The sequence below is a fragment of the Oncorhynchus kisutch genome, linkage group LG7 (genome assembly GCF_002021735.2).
Source record: "Oncorhynchus kisutch isolate 150728-3 linkage group LG7, Okis_V2, whole genome shotgun sequence".
NCBI classification, from domain to species: domain Eukaryota; kingdom Metazoa; phylum Chordata; class Actinopteri; order Salmoniformes; family Salmonidae; genus Oncorhynchus; species Oncorhynchus kisutch.
The window spans coordinates 55,883,800-55,900,804 of record NC_034180.2 but is presented as its reverse complement, the minus strand read 5'-3'; the positions used below and the strand labels follow the sequence as shown (position 1 = coordinate 55,900,804).

Sequence of the window (17,005 nt, the reverse complement as noted above, 5' to 3'; positions counted from 1 at the left end):
TCTTCCCAGACCTGTACTAAAGCATCCGCCAACTCCTGGACAGTCTGTGGTGCAACGTGGCGTTGGTGGATGGAGCGAGACATGATGTCCCAGATGTGCTCAATTGGATTCAGGTCTGGGGAACGGGCGGGCCAGTCCATAGCATCAATGTCTTCCTCTTGCAGGAACTGCTGACACACTCCAGCCACATGAGGTCTTGCATTAGGAGGAACCCAGGGCCAACCGCACCAGCATTTGGTCTCACAAGGGGTCTGAGGATCTCATCTCGGTACCTAATGGCAGTCAGGCTACCTCTGGCGAGCACATGGAGGGCTGTGCGGCCCCCCAAAGAAATGCCACCCCACACCATGACTGACCCACCGCCAAACCGGTCATGCTGGAGGATGTTGCAGGCAGCAGAACGTTCTCCACGGCGTCTCCAGACTCTGTCACGTCTGTCACATGAGCTCACAGTGTGAGGTACTTTAGTGACACCAAGCAGACAAGTCTATCAACATTTCTGGGGCTTGTTGAGTTGGAGGGAGGAGATGCCAAATCTATAGCCCCGTGCTGTTGTGGCTTTCCTCGAGAAGTGTTGTCTTCAAAGAGAGAAACTCCTGGGGATAGGGACTGACAATGCCTCTGTTCTGACGGGGATTAACAATGGGGTCCATAAAGTGCTGAAGGAGGAGTATGGCCTCAAATATCTGGTTCTTATTCGCTGTGTTGTGCCTCTCTCTGCAGATTGCTCATTTATAGTTCTAAACATATTTAGGCTGTTTTTTACTCCCGTTTTGTCTCTCCCACGACGTTATTCCTCTCTCCTACAGCATCCATCACAATTACATGCACATGGCCAATTATGCAAATTAGGGGGTGACATCATTTAGCGACTTTTAGGACAGCCAATAGCTGCTTTCCTTACTGAGGATTTGGCAACACTGGGTCTTTTTCCATGGCTTAACCAACTAGGCTTGTAATTTAACAATTTTCTTTGTATTTATAGATGGCAGTTTGTTATTAAGGCACATGGAAGTTCACCTTACCTTATACATATTCACAGAGAATGATGCAGGCTTCTATTACATATTCACAGAGAATGATGCAGGCTTCTATTACATATTCACAGAGAATGATGCAGGCTTCTATTACATATTCACAGAGAATGATGCAGGCTTCTATTACATATTCACAGAGAATGATGCAGGCTTCTATTACATATTCACAGAGAATGATGCAGGCTTCTATTACATATTCACAGAGAATGATGCAGGCTTCTAATACATATTCACAGAGAATGATGCAGGCTTCTAATACATATTCACAGAGAATGATGCAGGCTTCAATTACATATTCACAGAGAATGATGCAGGCTTCTATTACATATTCACAGAGAATGATGCAGGCTTCTATTACATATTCACAGAGAATGATGCAGGCTTCTATTACATATTCACAGAGAATGATGCAGGCTTCTATTACATATTCACAGAGAATGATGCAGGCTTCTATTACATATGCACAGAGAATGATGCAGGCTGCTAGTACATATTCACAGAGAATGATGCAGGCTTCTATTACATATTCACAGAGAATGATGCAGGCTTCTATTACATATTCACAGAGAATGATGCAGGCTTCTAATACATATTCACAGAGAATGATGCAGGCTTCAATTACATATTCACAGAGAATGATGCAGGCTTCTAATACATATTCACAGAGAATGATGCAGGCTTCAATTACATATTCACAGAGAATGATGCAGGCTTCTATTACATATTCACAGAGAATGATGCAGGCTTCTATTACATATTCACAGAGAATGATGCAGGCTTCTATTACATATTCACAGAGAATGATGCAGGCTTCTATTACATATTCACAGAGAATGATGCAGGCTTCTATTACATATGCACAGAGAATGATGCAGGCTGCTAGTACATATTCACAGAGAATGATGCAGGCTTCTATTACATATTCACAGAGAATGATGCAGGCTTCTATTACATATTCACAGAGAATGATGCAGGCTTCTATTACATATTCACAGAGAATGATGCAGGCTTCTATTACATATTCACAGAGAATGATGCAGGCTTCTATTACATATTCACAGAGAATGATGCAGGCTTCTATTACATATTCACAGAGAATGATGCAGGCTTCTATTACATATTCACAGAGAATGATGCAGGCTTCTATTACATATTCACAGAGAATGATGCAGGCTTCTATTACATATTCACAGAGAATGATGCAGGCTTCTAATACATATTCACAGAGAATGATGCAGGCTTCTAATACATATTCACAGAGAATGATGCAGGCTTCAATTACATATTCACAGAGAATGATGCAGGCTTCTATTACATATTCACAGAGAATGATGCAGGCTTCTATTACATATTCACAGAGAATGATGCAGGCTTCTATTACATATGCACAGAGAATGATGCAGGCTGCTAGTACATATTCACAGAGAATGATGCAGGCTTCTATTACATATTCACAGAGAATGATGCAGGCTTCTATTACATATTCACAGAGAATGATGCAGGCTTCTAATACATATTCACAGAGAATGATGCAGGCTTCAATTACATATTCACAGAGAATGATGCAGGCTTCTAATACATATTCACAGAGAATGATGCAGGCTTCAATTACATATTCACAGAGAATGATGCAGGCTTCTATTACATATTCACAGAGAATGATGCAGGCTTCTATTACATATTCACAGAGAATGATGCAGGCTTCTATTACATATTCACAGAGAATGATGCAGGCTTCTATTACATATTCACAGAGAATGATGCAGGCTTCTATTACATATGCACAGAGAATGATGCAGGCTGCTAGTACATATTCACAGAGAATGATGCAGGCTTCTATTACATATTCACAGAGAATGATGCAGGCTTCTATTACATATTCACAGAGAATGATGCAGGCTTCTAATACATATTCACAGAGAATGATGCAGGCTTCAATTACATATTCACAGAGAATGATGCAGGCTTCTATTACATATTCACAGAGAATGATGCAGGCTTCTATTACATATTCACAGAGAATGATGCAGGCTTCTATTACATATTCACAGAGAATGATGCAGGCTTCTATTACATATTCACAGAGAATGATGCAGGCTTCTAATACATATTCACAGAGAATGATGCAGGCTTCTATTACATATTCACAGAGAATGATGCAGGCTTCTATTACATATTCACAGAGAATGATGCAGGCTTCTATTACATATTCACAGAGAATGATGCAGGCTTCTATTACATATTCACAGAGAATGATGCAGGCTTCTAATACATATTCACAGAGAATGATGCAGGCTTCTATTACATATTCACAGAGAATGATGCAGGCTTCTATTACATATTCACAGAGAATGATGCAGGCTTCTATTACATATTCACATAGAATGATGAGAAAATTATTCAGCCCCTTTACTTTCAGTGCAGCAAACTCTCTCCAGAAGTTCAGTGAGGATCTCTGAATGATCCAATGTTGACCTAAATGACTAATGATGGATGATAAATACAATCCACCTGTCTAATCAGAAGAACGATCGTCAGAGATGTGACAATTCATTGCTTGGGTTTAGTGGATTGATATAGGGTACATATCATTTAGAGGTTAGAATTAGAATAGATCAATTCAATAGATTGGCCCTGTTCTTCATTCACAACCGGTGATGACAGAATTCTGCATCGTTCGCTTCTCATCGCTCTTCAACTCACCCATTCAATCCCTACCGCCCCATCATACTTTACTTCATTTATGTCATCTGTTATATGTGTGAAATGAGGTTTGGTATAGTTATAGTGATTATCAACTGGGCACGGCACCATCAACTACTTTGGGAGAAGGAGCGGAGCAGGCCCTACTGACGGGAAAATGAGGGGCAACGGGGGTATACCATTCCAGAAATGACATGCCCTCCTAAAACTGGTTCTGACTCCAGTTGTGTTTGTGATATTGAGATTCTAACACTGATATTATGTTATATAGACTGATCTAGGAAAGACGGAGGGGGCATGACTTTCAAAAGGGCAGAGTAATACCAGTCTGTCTCTCTGTCTCTGTCTTTCTCGCTGTCTGTCTCTTAACCCGTCTCTGTCAACCTGTCTGTCTTTCTCTCTGTCTGTTAACATGTCTGTCAGCCTGTCTGTCTTTCTCTCTCTGTTAACATGTCTGTCAGCCTGTCTGTCTTTCTCTCTGTCTGTTAACATGTCTGTCTGCCTGTCTGTCTTTCTCTTTGTGTTAACATGTCTGTCAGCATGTCTGTCTTTCTCTCTGTCTGTTAACATGTCTGTCTGCCTGTCTGTCTCTTTCTCTCTGTGTCAACCTGTCTGTCTCTAAGCTGTCTCTCCTCTCCTCAGATTACCTTTCTGTCTGTTAACCTGTCTGTGTCTAAACTGTCTCTCTCTCCTCAGATTACCTTTCTGTCTGTCTGCCTCTTTCTCTCTGTGTCAACCTGTCTGTCTCTAAGCTGTCTCTCCTCTCCTCAGATTACCTTTCTGTCTGTTAACCTGTCTGTCTCTAAGCTGTCTCTCCTCTCCTCAGATCACCTTTTTGTCTGTCAACCTGTCTGTCTCTAAACTGTCTCTCTCTCCTCAGATTACCTTTCTGTCTGTGTCTTAACATGTCTGTCTCTCTCTCCTCAGATCACCTTTTTGTCTGTTAACCTGTCTGTGTCTTAACATGTCTGTCTCTCTCCTCAGATTGCCTTCTCTCAGCACAGTAACTTCATGGATCTGGTGCAGTTCTTCGTCACATTCTTCAGGTGAGCGCCGCCTCTTCCTCCTCATTTCTTCCTCCTCCTGTTCATTATCCTCTTCCTCATCCTTCTCCTCTTCAGATATTCAGATTACAAAGTTATAATTTTCCTAATATAACTTTCAGATATTTTAATACCTGATCAATTAGTCTTCTGATTAATGTGCTATTCTTTACCTCACATTAGTCTCATTCCAAACGTGGTAAATTGTTGGTTATCTGCACAAACCCGGTCTTCACTATAAATCATCCAATAAATCAGTTGGCTTAATCCTTTATTTACTAACTAACTAATCACAGAAATGCATAAACAAACAGTAGATATGGTTACATGAAATGATTGGAGAATGTGCCCTAGTGGGCTAAACCGGCATGGTGGCCAAAAGGGAAGTGGGGGTCGACTGAGATAAAAGACACTAGAAATTTGATAATTATAACAATTGAAATGCTAATCCTTTGCACATGAACGCTCACTCATTCATATATATTTACGCTCAGTGTGTCGTCGTGATCTCTGTTGGAGAGTTTGTCCTCTTACTCTCTCTCAATTCAATTCAAGGGCTTTATTGGCATGGGAAACATGTGTTAACATCGCCAAAGCAAGTGAGGTAGATAATATATAAAAGTGAAATAAACAATCAAATTAACAGTAAACAATACACATACAGAAGTTTCAAAACAATAAAGACATTACAAATGTCAAATATATATACAGTGTTTTAACAATGTACAAATGGTTAAAGTACACAAGGGAAAATAAATAAGCATAAATATGGGTTGTATTTACAATGGTGTTTGTTCTTCACTGGTGCCCTTTTCATGTGGCAACAGGTCACACATCTTGCTGCTGTGTGGAATTTCACCCAGTAGAGTTGATCAAAATTGGATTTGTGTAATCTGAGGGAAATATGTCTCTTTAATATGGTCATACATTGGGCAGGAGGTTAGGAAGTGCAGCTCAGTTTCCACATAGCCTGTCTTCTCTTGAGAGCCATGTCTGCCTACGGCGTAATTAGTGTCAAAGATGTGTTCTTATTCTGTTGGTTCGATAGTCTTAGTTAACCACGTCGTATGGTTAAGAATTCAACAATGGGCTCAAACCAAGCCCTCTCGGTAATCAAGGTAAGCTTGGTCTCTACTCAAACCTTAGCCCTCTCGGTAATTGAGATAAGCTTGGTCTCTACTCAAACCTTTGCCCTCTCGGTAATCGAGATAAGCTTGGTCTCTACTCAACCCTTAGCCCTCTCGGTAATCGAGCGAAGCTGGTCTGAAGTGGGAAAACTCAGGTGGGGGTTTTATTCGGAACGTAGGAAAGGGCTGTCCCATGACGCCAGGTCCTGTTTGGTCCAAGGACTTAGTGAAACTTTAAACAGAAATACAATTCTCTCACATTAACATCATCACATCATTTCACAAATAGTTCCATCTTACTCATTCATTTTATGCAAAAATTAGATGCAGAACACATAACTGAGACTCTTTTATGAACATCTATTACAGTAGTCCTAAAACACTAACTAGCCCCGTTCATCTATTACAGTAGTCCCCCTACACTAACTAGCCCTGTTCATATATTAAAGTAGTCGACCTACACTAACTAGCACCATTCATATATTACAGTAGTCAAACTACACTAATTAGCCCCATTCATCTATTACAGTAGTCAACCTACACTAACTAGCCCCGTTCATCTATTAAAGTTGTCAACCTACACTAACTAGCCCCATTCATTTATTACAGTAGTCCCCCTACACTAACTAGCCCCGTTCATATATTAAAGTAGTCAACCTACACTAACTAGCCCCATTCATCTATTACAGTAGTCAACCTACACTAACTAGCCCCATTCATCTGTTACAGTAAGTCAACCTACACTAACTAGCCCCATTCATCTATTACAGTAGTCAACCTACACTAACTAGCCCCATTCATCTATTACAGTGGTCTCCCGACACTAACTAGCCCCATTCATCTATTGCAGTAGTCAACCTACACTAACTAGCCCCATTCATCTATTACAGTAGTCACCCTGCACTAACTAGCCCCATTCATCTGTTACAGTAAGTGAAACCTACACTAACTATCCCCATTCATCTGTTACAGTAGTCAACCTACACTAACTAGCCCCATTCATCTATTAAAGTTGTCAACCTACACTAACTAGCCCCATTCATTTATTACAGTAGTCCCCCTACACTAACTAGCCCCATTCATCTATTACAGTAGTCAACCTACACTAACTAGCCCATTCATCTATTACAGTAGTCAACCTACACTAACTAGCCCCATTCATCTATTACAGTAGTCAACCTACACTAACTAGCCCATTCATCTGTTACAGTAAGTCAACCTACACTAACTAGCCCCATTCATATATTACAGTAGTCAACCTACACTAACTAGCCCCATTCATCTATTACAGTAGTCAACCTACACTAACTATCCCCGTTCATCTATTACAGTAGTCCCCCTACACTAACTAGCCCCATTCATCTATTACAGTAGTCTCCCTACACTAACGAGCCCCGTTCATCTATTACAGTAGTCAACCTACACTAACTAGCCCCATTCATCTATTACAGTAGTCAACCTACACTAACTAGCCCCATTCATCTATTACAGTAGTCTCACTACACTAACTAGCCCCATTCATGTATTACAGTAGTCTCGCTACACTAACTAGCCCTGTTCATCTGTTACAGTAGTCTCTCTACACTAACTAGCCCCGTTCATCTATTGCAGTAGTCAACCTACACTAACTAGCCCCGTTCATCTATTACAGTAGTCAACCTAGACTAACTAGCCCTGTTCATCTATTACAGTAGGCCTCCTACACTAACTAGCCCCAATCATCTATTACAGTAGTCACCCTGCACTAACTAGCCCCATTCATCTATTACTGTAGTAAACCTACACTAACTAGCCCCATTCATCTGTTACAGTAGTCAACCTACACTAACTAGCCCCATTCATCTATTACAGTAGTCAACCTACACTAACTAGCCCCATTCATCTATTACAGTAGTGTACCTACACTAACTAGCCCCGTTCATCTATTACAGTAGTCCCCCTACACTAACTAGCCCTGTTCATATATTAGTAGTCAACCTACACTAACTAGCCCCGGTCATCAATTACAGTAGTCCCCCTACACTAACTAGCCCTGTTCATATATTACAGTAGTCTCCCTACACTAACTAGCCCCGTTCATCTATTACAGTAGTCAACCTACACTAACTATCCCCATTCATCTATTACAGTAGTCCCCCTACACTAACTAGCCCTGTTCATATATTACAGTAGTCTCCCGACACTAACTAGCCCCATTCATCTATTACAGTAGTCTCCCTACACTAACTCGCCCCATTCATCTATTACAGTAGTCTCCCTACACTAACGAGCCCCGTTCATCTATTACAGTAGTCAACCTACACTAACTAGCCCCATTCATCTATTACAGTAGTCTCACTACACTAACTAGCCCCATTAATCTATTGCAGTAGTCAACCTACACTAACTAGCCACGTTCATCTATTACAGTAGTCAACCTACACTAACTAGCCCCATTCATCTATTACAGTAGTCTCTCTACACTAACTAGCCCCGTTCATCTATTGCAGTAGTCAACCTACACTAACTAGCCACGTTCATCTATTACAGTAGTCAACCTAGACTAACTAGCCCTGTTCATCTATTACAGTAGGCCTCCTACACTAACTAGCCCCAATCATCTATTACAGTAGTCAAACTACACTAATTAGCCCCATTCATCTATTACAGTAGTCAACCTACACTAACTAGCCCCGTTCATCTATTAAAGTTGTCAACCTACACTAACTAGCCCCATTCATTTATTACAGTAGTCCCCCTACACTAACTAGCACCATTCATATATTACAGTAGTCAAACTACACTAATTAGCCCCATTCATCTATTACAGTAGTCAACCTACACTAACTAGCCCCGTTCATCTATTAAAGTAGTCAACCTACACTAACTAGCCCCATTCATCTATTACAGTAGTTAACCTACACTAACTAGCCCCATTCATCTGTTACAGTAAGTCAACCTACACTAACTAGCCCCATTCATCTATTACAGTAGTCAACCTACACTAACTAGCCCCGTTCATCAATTACAGTAGTCCCCCTACACTAACTAGCCCTGTTCATATATTACAGTAGTCAACCTACACTAACTAGCCCCATTAATCTATTACAGTAGTCAACCTACACTAACTAGCCCCATTCATCTATTACAGTGGTCTCCCGACACTAACTAGCCCCATTCATCTATTGCAGTAGTCAACCTACACTAACTAGCCCCATTCATCTATTACAGTAGGCCTCCTACACTAACTAGCCTCATTCATCTATTACAGTAGTCACCCTGCACTAACTAGCCCCATTCATCTGTTACAGTAAGTGAAACCTACACTAACTATCCCCATTCATCTGTTACAGTAGTCAACCTACACTAACTAGCCCCATTCATCTATTACAGTAGTCCCCCTACACTAACTAGCCCCATTCATCTATTACAGTAGTCAACCTACACTAACTAGCCCCATTCATCTATTACAGTAGTCAACCTACACTAACTAGCCCCATTCATCTATTACAGTAGTCAACCTACACTAACTAGCCCCATTCATCTATTACAGTAGTCAACCTACACTAACTATCCCCATTCATCTATTACAGTAGTCCCCCTACACTAACTAGCCCTGTTCATATATTACAGTAGTCTCCCGACACTAACTAGCCCCATTCATCTATTACAGTAGTCTCCCTACACTAACTCGCCCCATTCATCTATTACAGTAGTCTCACTACACTAACTAGCCCCATTAATCTATTACAGTAGTCTCGCTACACTAACTAGCCCTGTTCATCTGTTACAGTAGTCTCTCTACACTAACTAGCCCCGTTCATCTATTGCAGTAGTCAACCTACACTAACTAGCCCCGTTCATCTATTACAGTTGTCAACCTAGACTAACTACCCCCATTCATTTATTACAGTAGTCCCCCTACACTAACTAGCCCCATTCATCTATTACAGTAGTCAACCTACACTAACTAGCCCCATTCATCTATTACAGTAGTCAACCTACACTAACTAGCCCATTCATCTATTACAGTAGTCAACCTACACTAACTAGCCCCATTCATCTATTACAGTAGTCAACCTACACTAACTAGCCCATTCATCTGTTACAGTAAGTCAACCTACACTAACTAGCCCCATTCATATATTACAGTAGTCAACCTACACTAACTAGCCCCATTCATCTATTACAGTAGTCAACCTACACTAACTAGCCCCATTCATCTATTACAGTGGTCTCCCGACACTAACTAGCCCCATTCATCTATTGCAGTAGTCAACCTACACTAACTAGCCCCATTCATCTATTACAGTAGGCCTCCTACACTAACTAGCCCCGTTAATCTATTACAGTAGGCCTTCTACACTAACTAGCCCCATTCATCTATTACAGTAGTCAACCTACACTAACTAGCCCTGTTCATATATTAAAGTAGTCAACCTACACTAACTAGCCCCGTTCATCAATTACAGTAGTCCCCCTACACTAACTAGCCCCATTCATCTATTACAGTAGTCAACCTACACTAACTAGCCCATTCATCTGTTACAGTAAGTCAACCTACACTAACTAGCCCCATTCATCTATTACAGTAGTCAACCTACACTAACTAGCCCCATTCATCTATTACAGTAGTCAACCTACACTAACTATCCCCATTCATCTATTACAGTAGTCCCCCTACACTAACTAGCCCTGTTCATATATTACAGTAGTCTCCCGACACTAACTAGCCCCATTCATCTATTACAGTAGTCTCCCTACACTAACTCGCCCCATTCATCTATTACAGTAGTCTCACTACACTAACTAGCCCCATTAATCTATTACAGTAGTCTCGCTACACTAACTAGCCCTGTTCATCTGTTACAGTAGTCTCTCTACACTAACTAGCCCCGTTCATCTATTGCAGTAGTCAACCTACACTAACTAGCCCCGTTCATCTATTACAGTAGTCAACCTAGACTAACTAGCCCTGTTCATCTATTACAGTAGGCCTCCTACACTAACTAGCCCCAATCATCTATTACAGTAGTCACCCTGCACTAACTAGCCCCATTCATCTATTACTGTAGTAAACCTACACTAACTAGCCCCATTCATCTGTTACAGTAGTCAACCTACACTAACTAGCCCCATTCATCTATTACAGTAGTCAACCTACACTAACTAGCCCCATTCATCTATTACAGTAGTGTACCTACACTAACTAGCCCCGTTCATCTATTACAGTAGTCCCCCTACACTAACTAGCCCTGTTCATATATTAGTAGTCAACCTACACTAACTAGCCCCGGTCATCAATTACAGTAGTCCCCCTACACTAACTAGCCCTGTTCATATATTACAGTAGTCTCCCTACACTAACTAGCCCCATTCATCTATTACAGTAGTCAACCTACACTAACTATCCCCATTCATCTATTACAGTAGTCCCCCTACACTAACTAGCCCTGTTCATATATTACAGTAGTCTCCCGACACTAACTAGCCCCATTCATCTATTACAGTAGTCTCCCTACACTAACTCGCCCCATTCATCTATTACAGTAGTCTCCCTACACTAACGAGCCCCGTTCATCTATTACAGTAGTCAACCTACACTAACTAGCCCCATTCATCTATTACAGTAGTCTCACTACACTAACTAGCCCCATTAATCTATTACAGTAGTCTCGCTACACTAACTAGCCCCATTAATCTATTACAGTAGTCTCGCTACACTAACTAGCCCCGTTCATCTATTGCAGTAGTCAACCTACACTAACTAGCCCCGTTCATCTATTACAGTAGTCAACCTAGACTAACTAGCCCTGTTCATCTATTACAGTAGGCCTCCTACACTAACTAGCCCCATTCATCTATTACTGTAGTAAACCTACACTAACTAGCCCCATTCATCTGTTACAGTAGTCAACCTACACTAACTAGCCCCATTCATCTATTACAGTAGTCAACCTACACTAACTAGCCCCATTCATCTATTACAGTAGTGTACCTACACTAACTAGCCCCGTTCATCTATTACAGTAGTCCCCCTACACTAACTAGCCCTGTTCATATATTAGTAGTCAACCTACACTAAATAGCCCCGGTCATCAATTACAGTAGTCCCCCTACACTAACTAGCCCTGTTCATATATTACAGTAGTCTCCCTACACTAACTAGCCCCGTTCATCTATTGCAGTAGTCAACCTACACTAACTATCCCCATTCATCTGTTACAGTAGTCAACCTACACTAACTATCCCCATTCATCTGTTACAGTAGTCAACCTACACTAACTAGCCCTGATCATCATTACAGTAGTCTCCCTACACTAACTAGCCCCGTTCATCTAGTACACTAGTCAACCTACACTAACTACCCTAGTCAACCTACACTAGCTAGCCCTGTTCATCTATTACAGTAGGCATCCTACACTAACTAGCCCCGTTCATCTATTACAGTAGGCATCCTACACTAACTAGCCCCGTTCATCTATTACAGTAGTCAACCTACACTAACTAGCCCCATTCATCTATTACAGTAGTCAACCTACACTAACTAGCCCCATTCATCTATTACAGTAGTGTACCTACACTAACTAGCCCCGTTCATCTATTACAGTAGTCCCCCTACACTAACTAGCCCTGTTCATATATTAGTAGTCAACCTACACTAAATAGCCCCGGTCATCAATTACAGTAGTCCCCCTACACTAACTAGCCCTGTTCATATATTACAGTAGTCTCCCTACACTAACTAGCCCCGTTCATCTATTGCAGTAGTCAACCTACACTAACTATCCCCATTCATCTGTTACAGTAGTCAACCTACACTAACTATCCCCATTCATCTGTTACAGTAGTCAACCTACACTAACTAGCCCTGATCATCTATTACAGTAGTCTCCCTACACTAACTAGCCCCGTTCATCTAGTACACTAGTCAACCTACACTAACTACCCTAGTCAACCTACACTAGCTAGCCCTGTTCATCTATTACAGTAGGCATCCTACACTAACTAGCCCCGTTCATCTATTACAGTAGGCATCCTACACTAACTAGCCCCGTTCATCTATTACAGTAGTCAACCTACACTAACTAGCCCCATTCATCTGTTACAGTAGTCAACCTACACTATTTTACAGTTGTCCCCCTACACTAACTAGCCCCATTCATCTTACAGTAGTCACCCTGCACTAACTAGCCCCGTTCATCTATTACAGTAGTCAACCTACACTATTTTACAGTTGTCCCCCTACACTAACTTGCCCCATTCATCTATTACAGTAGTCAACCTACACTAACTAGCCCCGTTCATCTATTACAGTAGTCTCCCTGCACTAACTAGCCCCATTCATCTGTTACAGTAAGTCAACCTACACTAACTAGCCCTGTTCATATATTAGTAGTCAACCTACACTAACTAGCCCCATTCATATGTTACAGTAGTCTCACTACACTAACTAGCCCCATTCATATACTACAGTAGTCTCCCTACACTACTAATGTGGCATATAGCACCCCCCAGCAGTTGACATTGCATGAAAAGAGTGTCCCCTTTCACCATATCTCTTCCAACTCTCTCTCCCTCTCTCTGACCTTTCGGTGAGGACATCAGCTTGGGGAGAGGCTGTTTCCCAGCAGCAGCTCAGAGGATCTGATTGGTTGATAGGCTTTGGAGTCTGTGTGGTTTCTGGACTGGGATTGGCTAGTTATGTGCAGCGGTGCTCTGCGTCTCGTTAATTATAGATGACCAGGATCAGTGGGGTTTGAGTGAAGAAAGGTACTCTCCTAGTCCTCCCTCTCTTCTTCTCCCCCTCTCCTCTTCCTCTCCCCCTCTCCTCTTCCTCTCCCCCTCTCCTCTTCCTCTCCTCTTCTCTCCCCCATCTCCTCTTCTCTCCCCATCTCCTCATCTCTCCTCTTCTCTCCCCCATCTCCTCTTCCTCTCCCCCTCCTCTCCCCCTCCTCTCCCCCTCTCCTCTTCCCCTCTCCTCCTCCTCTACATTCCTCCTATTTCTCACCTGTAATAGGAGGGGTAGAGGTGAGATAATGTTCTCTTAGGGCAGGAGTTGGCCAATAGATTCACCTGTACACTTATTGACCACAACTGAGCCCAAAATAGATTGTATTTTAAATAATAATTTCATACCTTGATTACATTGACACGCAATACCCCATAATCTCAAAGTGAAATTATGTGTTTCAATCAAAAGCTGAAAGGAATAAACATTTGCTTAACAAGTCGCATTGATATTTGAATGACTACCCAATCTCTGTAGCCCACATATACAATTATCTGTAAGTCCTAAAGTCAAGCACTGAATGTCAAACACAAAGACCAGGGAGGTTTTCCAATGCCTCGCAAAGAAGGGCACCTATTGGTAGATGGGTAAAAAATACAAATAAAAAACACATACTAACCCGAATGACGGAGTTAAAAGGAGTCCTGTACAGAAAAATAATGCATCCTGTTTGCGACAAGGCAAAAAATGTGGAAAAGCAATTCGTTTTATTTTTGTCCTGAATACAGAGTGTTATGTGAGCAGCAAATCAAATACAACACATTGCTGAGTACCACTCTCCATAATTTAAATCATAATGGTGGCTGCATCATGTTAAGGGTATGCTTGTAATCGTTAAGGACTGGGGAGTTTTTCAGGATAAAAAATAAATGGAATGGAGCTGAGTATAGGCTAAATCCTAGAGGAAAACCTGGTTCAGTCTGCCTTCCACCAGACCCTGGGAGATTAATTCACCTTTCACACAAGGCCAAATCTACACTGGAGTTGCTTACCAAGAAGACAGTGAATGTTCCTAAGGGGCCGAGTTACAGTTTTGACTTAAATATAGTTGATATGGCAAGACCTGAAAATGGTTGTCTAGCAACGATCAACAACCAATTTGACAGAGCTGAAGAATTGAGAAAATAGTAAAAGGGCCAATATTGTGAAACGCTCTTAGAGACTTACCCAGAAACACTCACAGTCGAAGGAACTGCATCTCAGTGCTTGAGATGTCACTACAGACACCCTGGTTCGAATCCAGGCTGTATCACAACTGGCCGTAATTGGGAGTCCCATAGGGCGGCGTACAGTTGGCCTAGTGTCGTCCGGTTTTGGCCGGGATAGGCCGTCATTGTGAATAAGAATGTTCTTAACTGCCTTGCCTAGTTAAATAAAGGTTCAATATAAAATATTCATAAAAGGCTCAAAATGCCGCCTAGGCTGTAATTGCCGCCAAAGTTGCTTCAACAAAGTTTAGACTCGGGTGCGAATACTTATGTAAATTAGATATTTCTGTATTTCATTTTAAATATATTTGCTAAACTCTCTAATATGTTTTCACTTCGTTGTTATGGGGTATTGTGTGTAGATGGCTGAGAAAAAAAAAGATCTATTTTGAATTCAGGCTGTAACACAACAAAATGTGGAATAAGTCAAGGGTATGAATACTTTCTGGATGTTCATGTTTTATTTGTGGGACCACCTGATGGACAGATTTCCTAAATAAAACAACAATTTTTCATTCATTCCGGATTTTCTTTACAAAAATCCTCCCCAACCGTTTCAAATTTTTTTGTAAAACCTTTGGGGGTTCAAATAAAATCACCTGTGGCTGACCCCTGTCTGAGGGATTCACAGGGGAGCTGGGGCTGACCCCTGTCTGAGGGATTCCCAGGGGAAGCTGTGGCTGACCCCTGTCTGAGGGATTCCCAGGGGGAGATGTGGCTGACCCCTGTCTGAGGGATTCCCAGGGGGAGCTGTGGCTGACCCCTGTCTGAGGGATTCCCAGGGGGAGATGTGGCTGACCCCTGTCTGAGGGATTCCCAGGGGGAGCTGTGGCTGACCCCTGTCTGAGGGATTCCCAGGGGGAGCTGTGGCTGACCCCTGTCTGAGGGATTCCCAGGGGGAGCTGTGGCTGACCCCTGTCCGAGGGATTCCCAGGGGGAGCTGTGACTGACCCCTGTCTGATGGATTCCCAGAGGCAGAAGGAGAGGAATGAGAGACCAGTAAAGAGGCCTATCTCTAACTCCTCCTCTTCCTGTCTTCTCCCAGCTGCTTCCTTTCGCTAACCCCTTCTCTTCCTGTCTCTAACTTCTCCTCTTCCTGTCTCTAACTTCTCCTCTTCCTGTCTCCTCCCAGCTGCTTCCTTTCTCTCCTCCTGGTGGCGGCAGTCGTCTGGAAGATCAAACAGAGCTGCTGGGCATCACGGCGACGAGAGGTGAGTGGTTACCACGGTTAACATCTGACCAACACCTGGATAAAACCTATACCTGAGTGGGTCTGTTCTGTTGCACTTACACTACTGTGGCAGTTACCTGAGGAAGTCTGGTTGCCATGTTGAAGATAAATTAACCTCTTTTGAATGTCAACGCGTGTAGAGAAGGGCGATATCTAAAGAAATCCATATGGCCATGAATTGACTGAATACGATAATGATCTGTGTGTGTGTGTTAGAGCTGGGGGGATATATGGTGATGAATTGTCTGAATTAGTGTGACAACAGTATACAGAAATATACGTTTAAAACCGTCATTTGTGCCACTGTTTAAAACAACATCTCCTTTAAACTACTAGTTTGATGGCTGTAGCCATCAATTGTCCCATTGATGACCATATTAGCAGACGTCAGCTAACCATGTGTATGTGACCAATAACATTTGATTTGATTAGTAAACGTGTTTCATTTAAAACTTCACATTTCTCTAGCTTTTCTAACTTATCGTAATGAACAATATCAGCAAAATGCAGTTTATGAGTGATCGTTATGGTCTGTGTCGATAATTTGCAGTTTATCGTCCCAGCTCGAGTGTGTAGTGGTGTCCCAGCTCGAGTGTGTAGTGGTGTCCCAGCTCTAGTGTGTAGTGGTGCTCTAGTGTGTAGTGGTGTCCCAGCTCTAGTGGTGTCCCAGCTCTAGTGTGTAGTGGTGTCCCAGCTCTAGTGTGTAGTGGTGTCCCAGCTCTAGTGTGTAGTGGTGTCCCAGCTCTAGTGTGTAGTGGTGTCCCAGCTCTAGTGATGTCCCAGCTCTAGTGATGTCCCAGCTCTAGTGTGTAGTGGTGTCCTAGCTCTAGTGATGTCCCAGCTCTAGTGTGTAGTGGTGTCCCAGCTCTAGTGATGTCCCAGCTC

General features: G+C 42.2%; 1 protein-coding gene across 5 annotated transcripts in view; it reads left to right on the top strand.

Annotated features, from left to right (window-relative positions):
- The window catches only part of LOC109882006 (attractin), a 715,620-nt gene that overhangs the window by 677,975 nt on the left and 20,640 nt on the right, over positions 1 to 17,005 (top strand). For all 5 annotated transcript variants that reach the window (XM_031829398.1, XM_031829397.1, XM_031829396.1 and 2 more), the window contains exons 25-26: positions 4,725 to 4,786; positions 16,022 to 16,100. In XM_031829398.1, the coding sequence (XP_031685258.1) occupies positions 4,725 to 4,786; positions 16,022 to 16,100 (141 nt within the window). The remainder of the gene's footprint in view (positions 1 to 4,724; positions 4,787 to 16,021; positions 16,101 to 17,005) is intronic.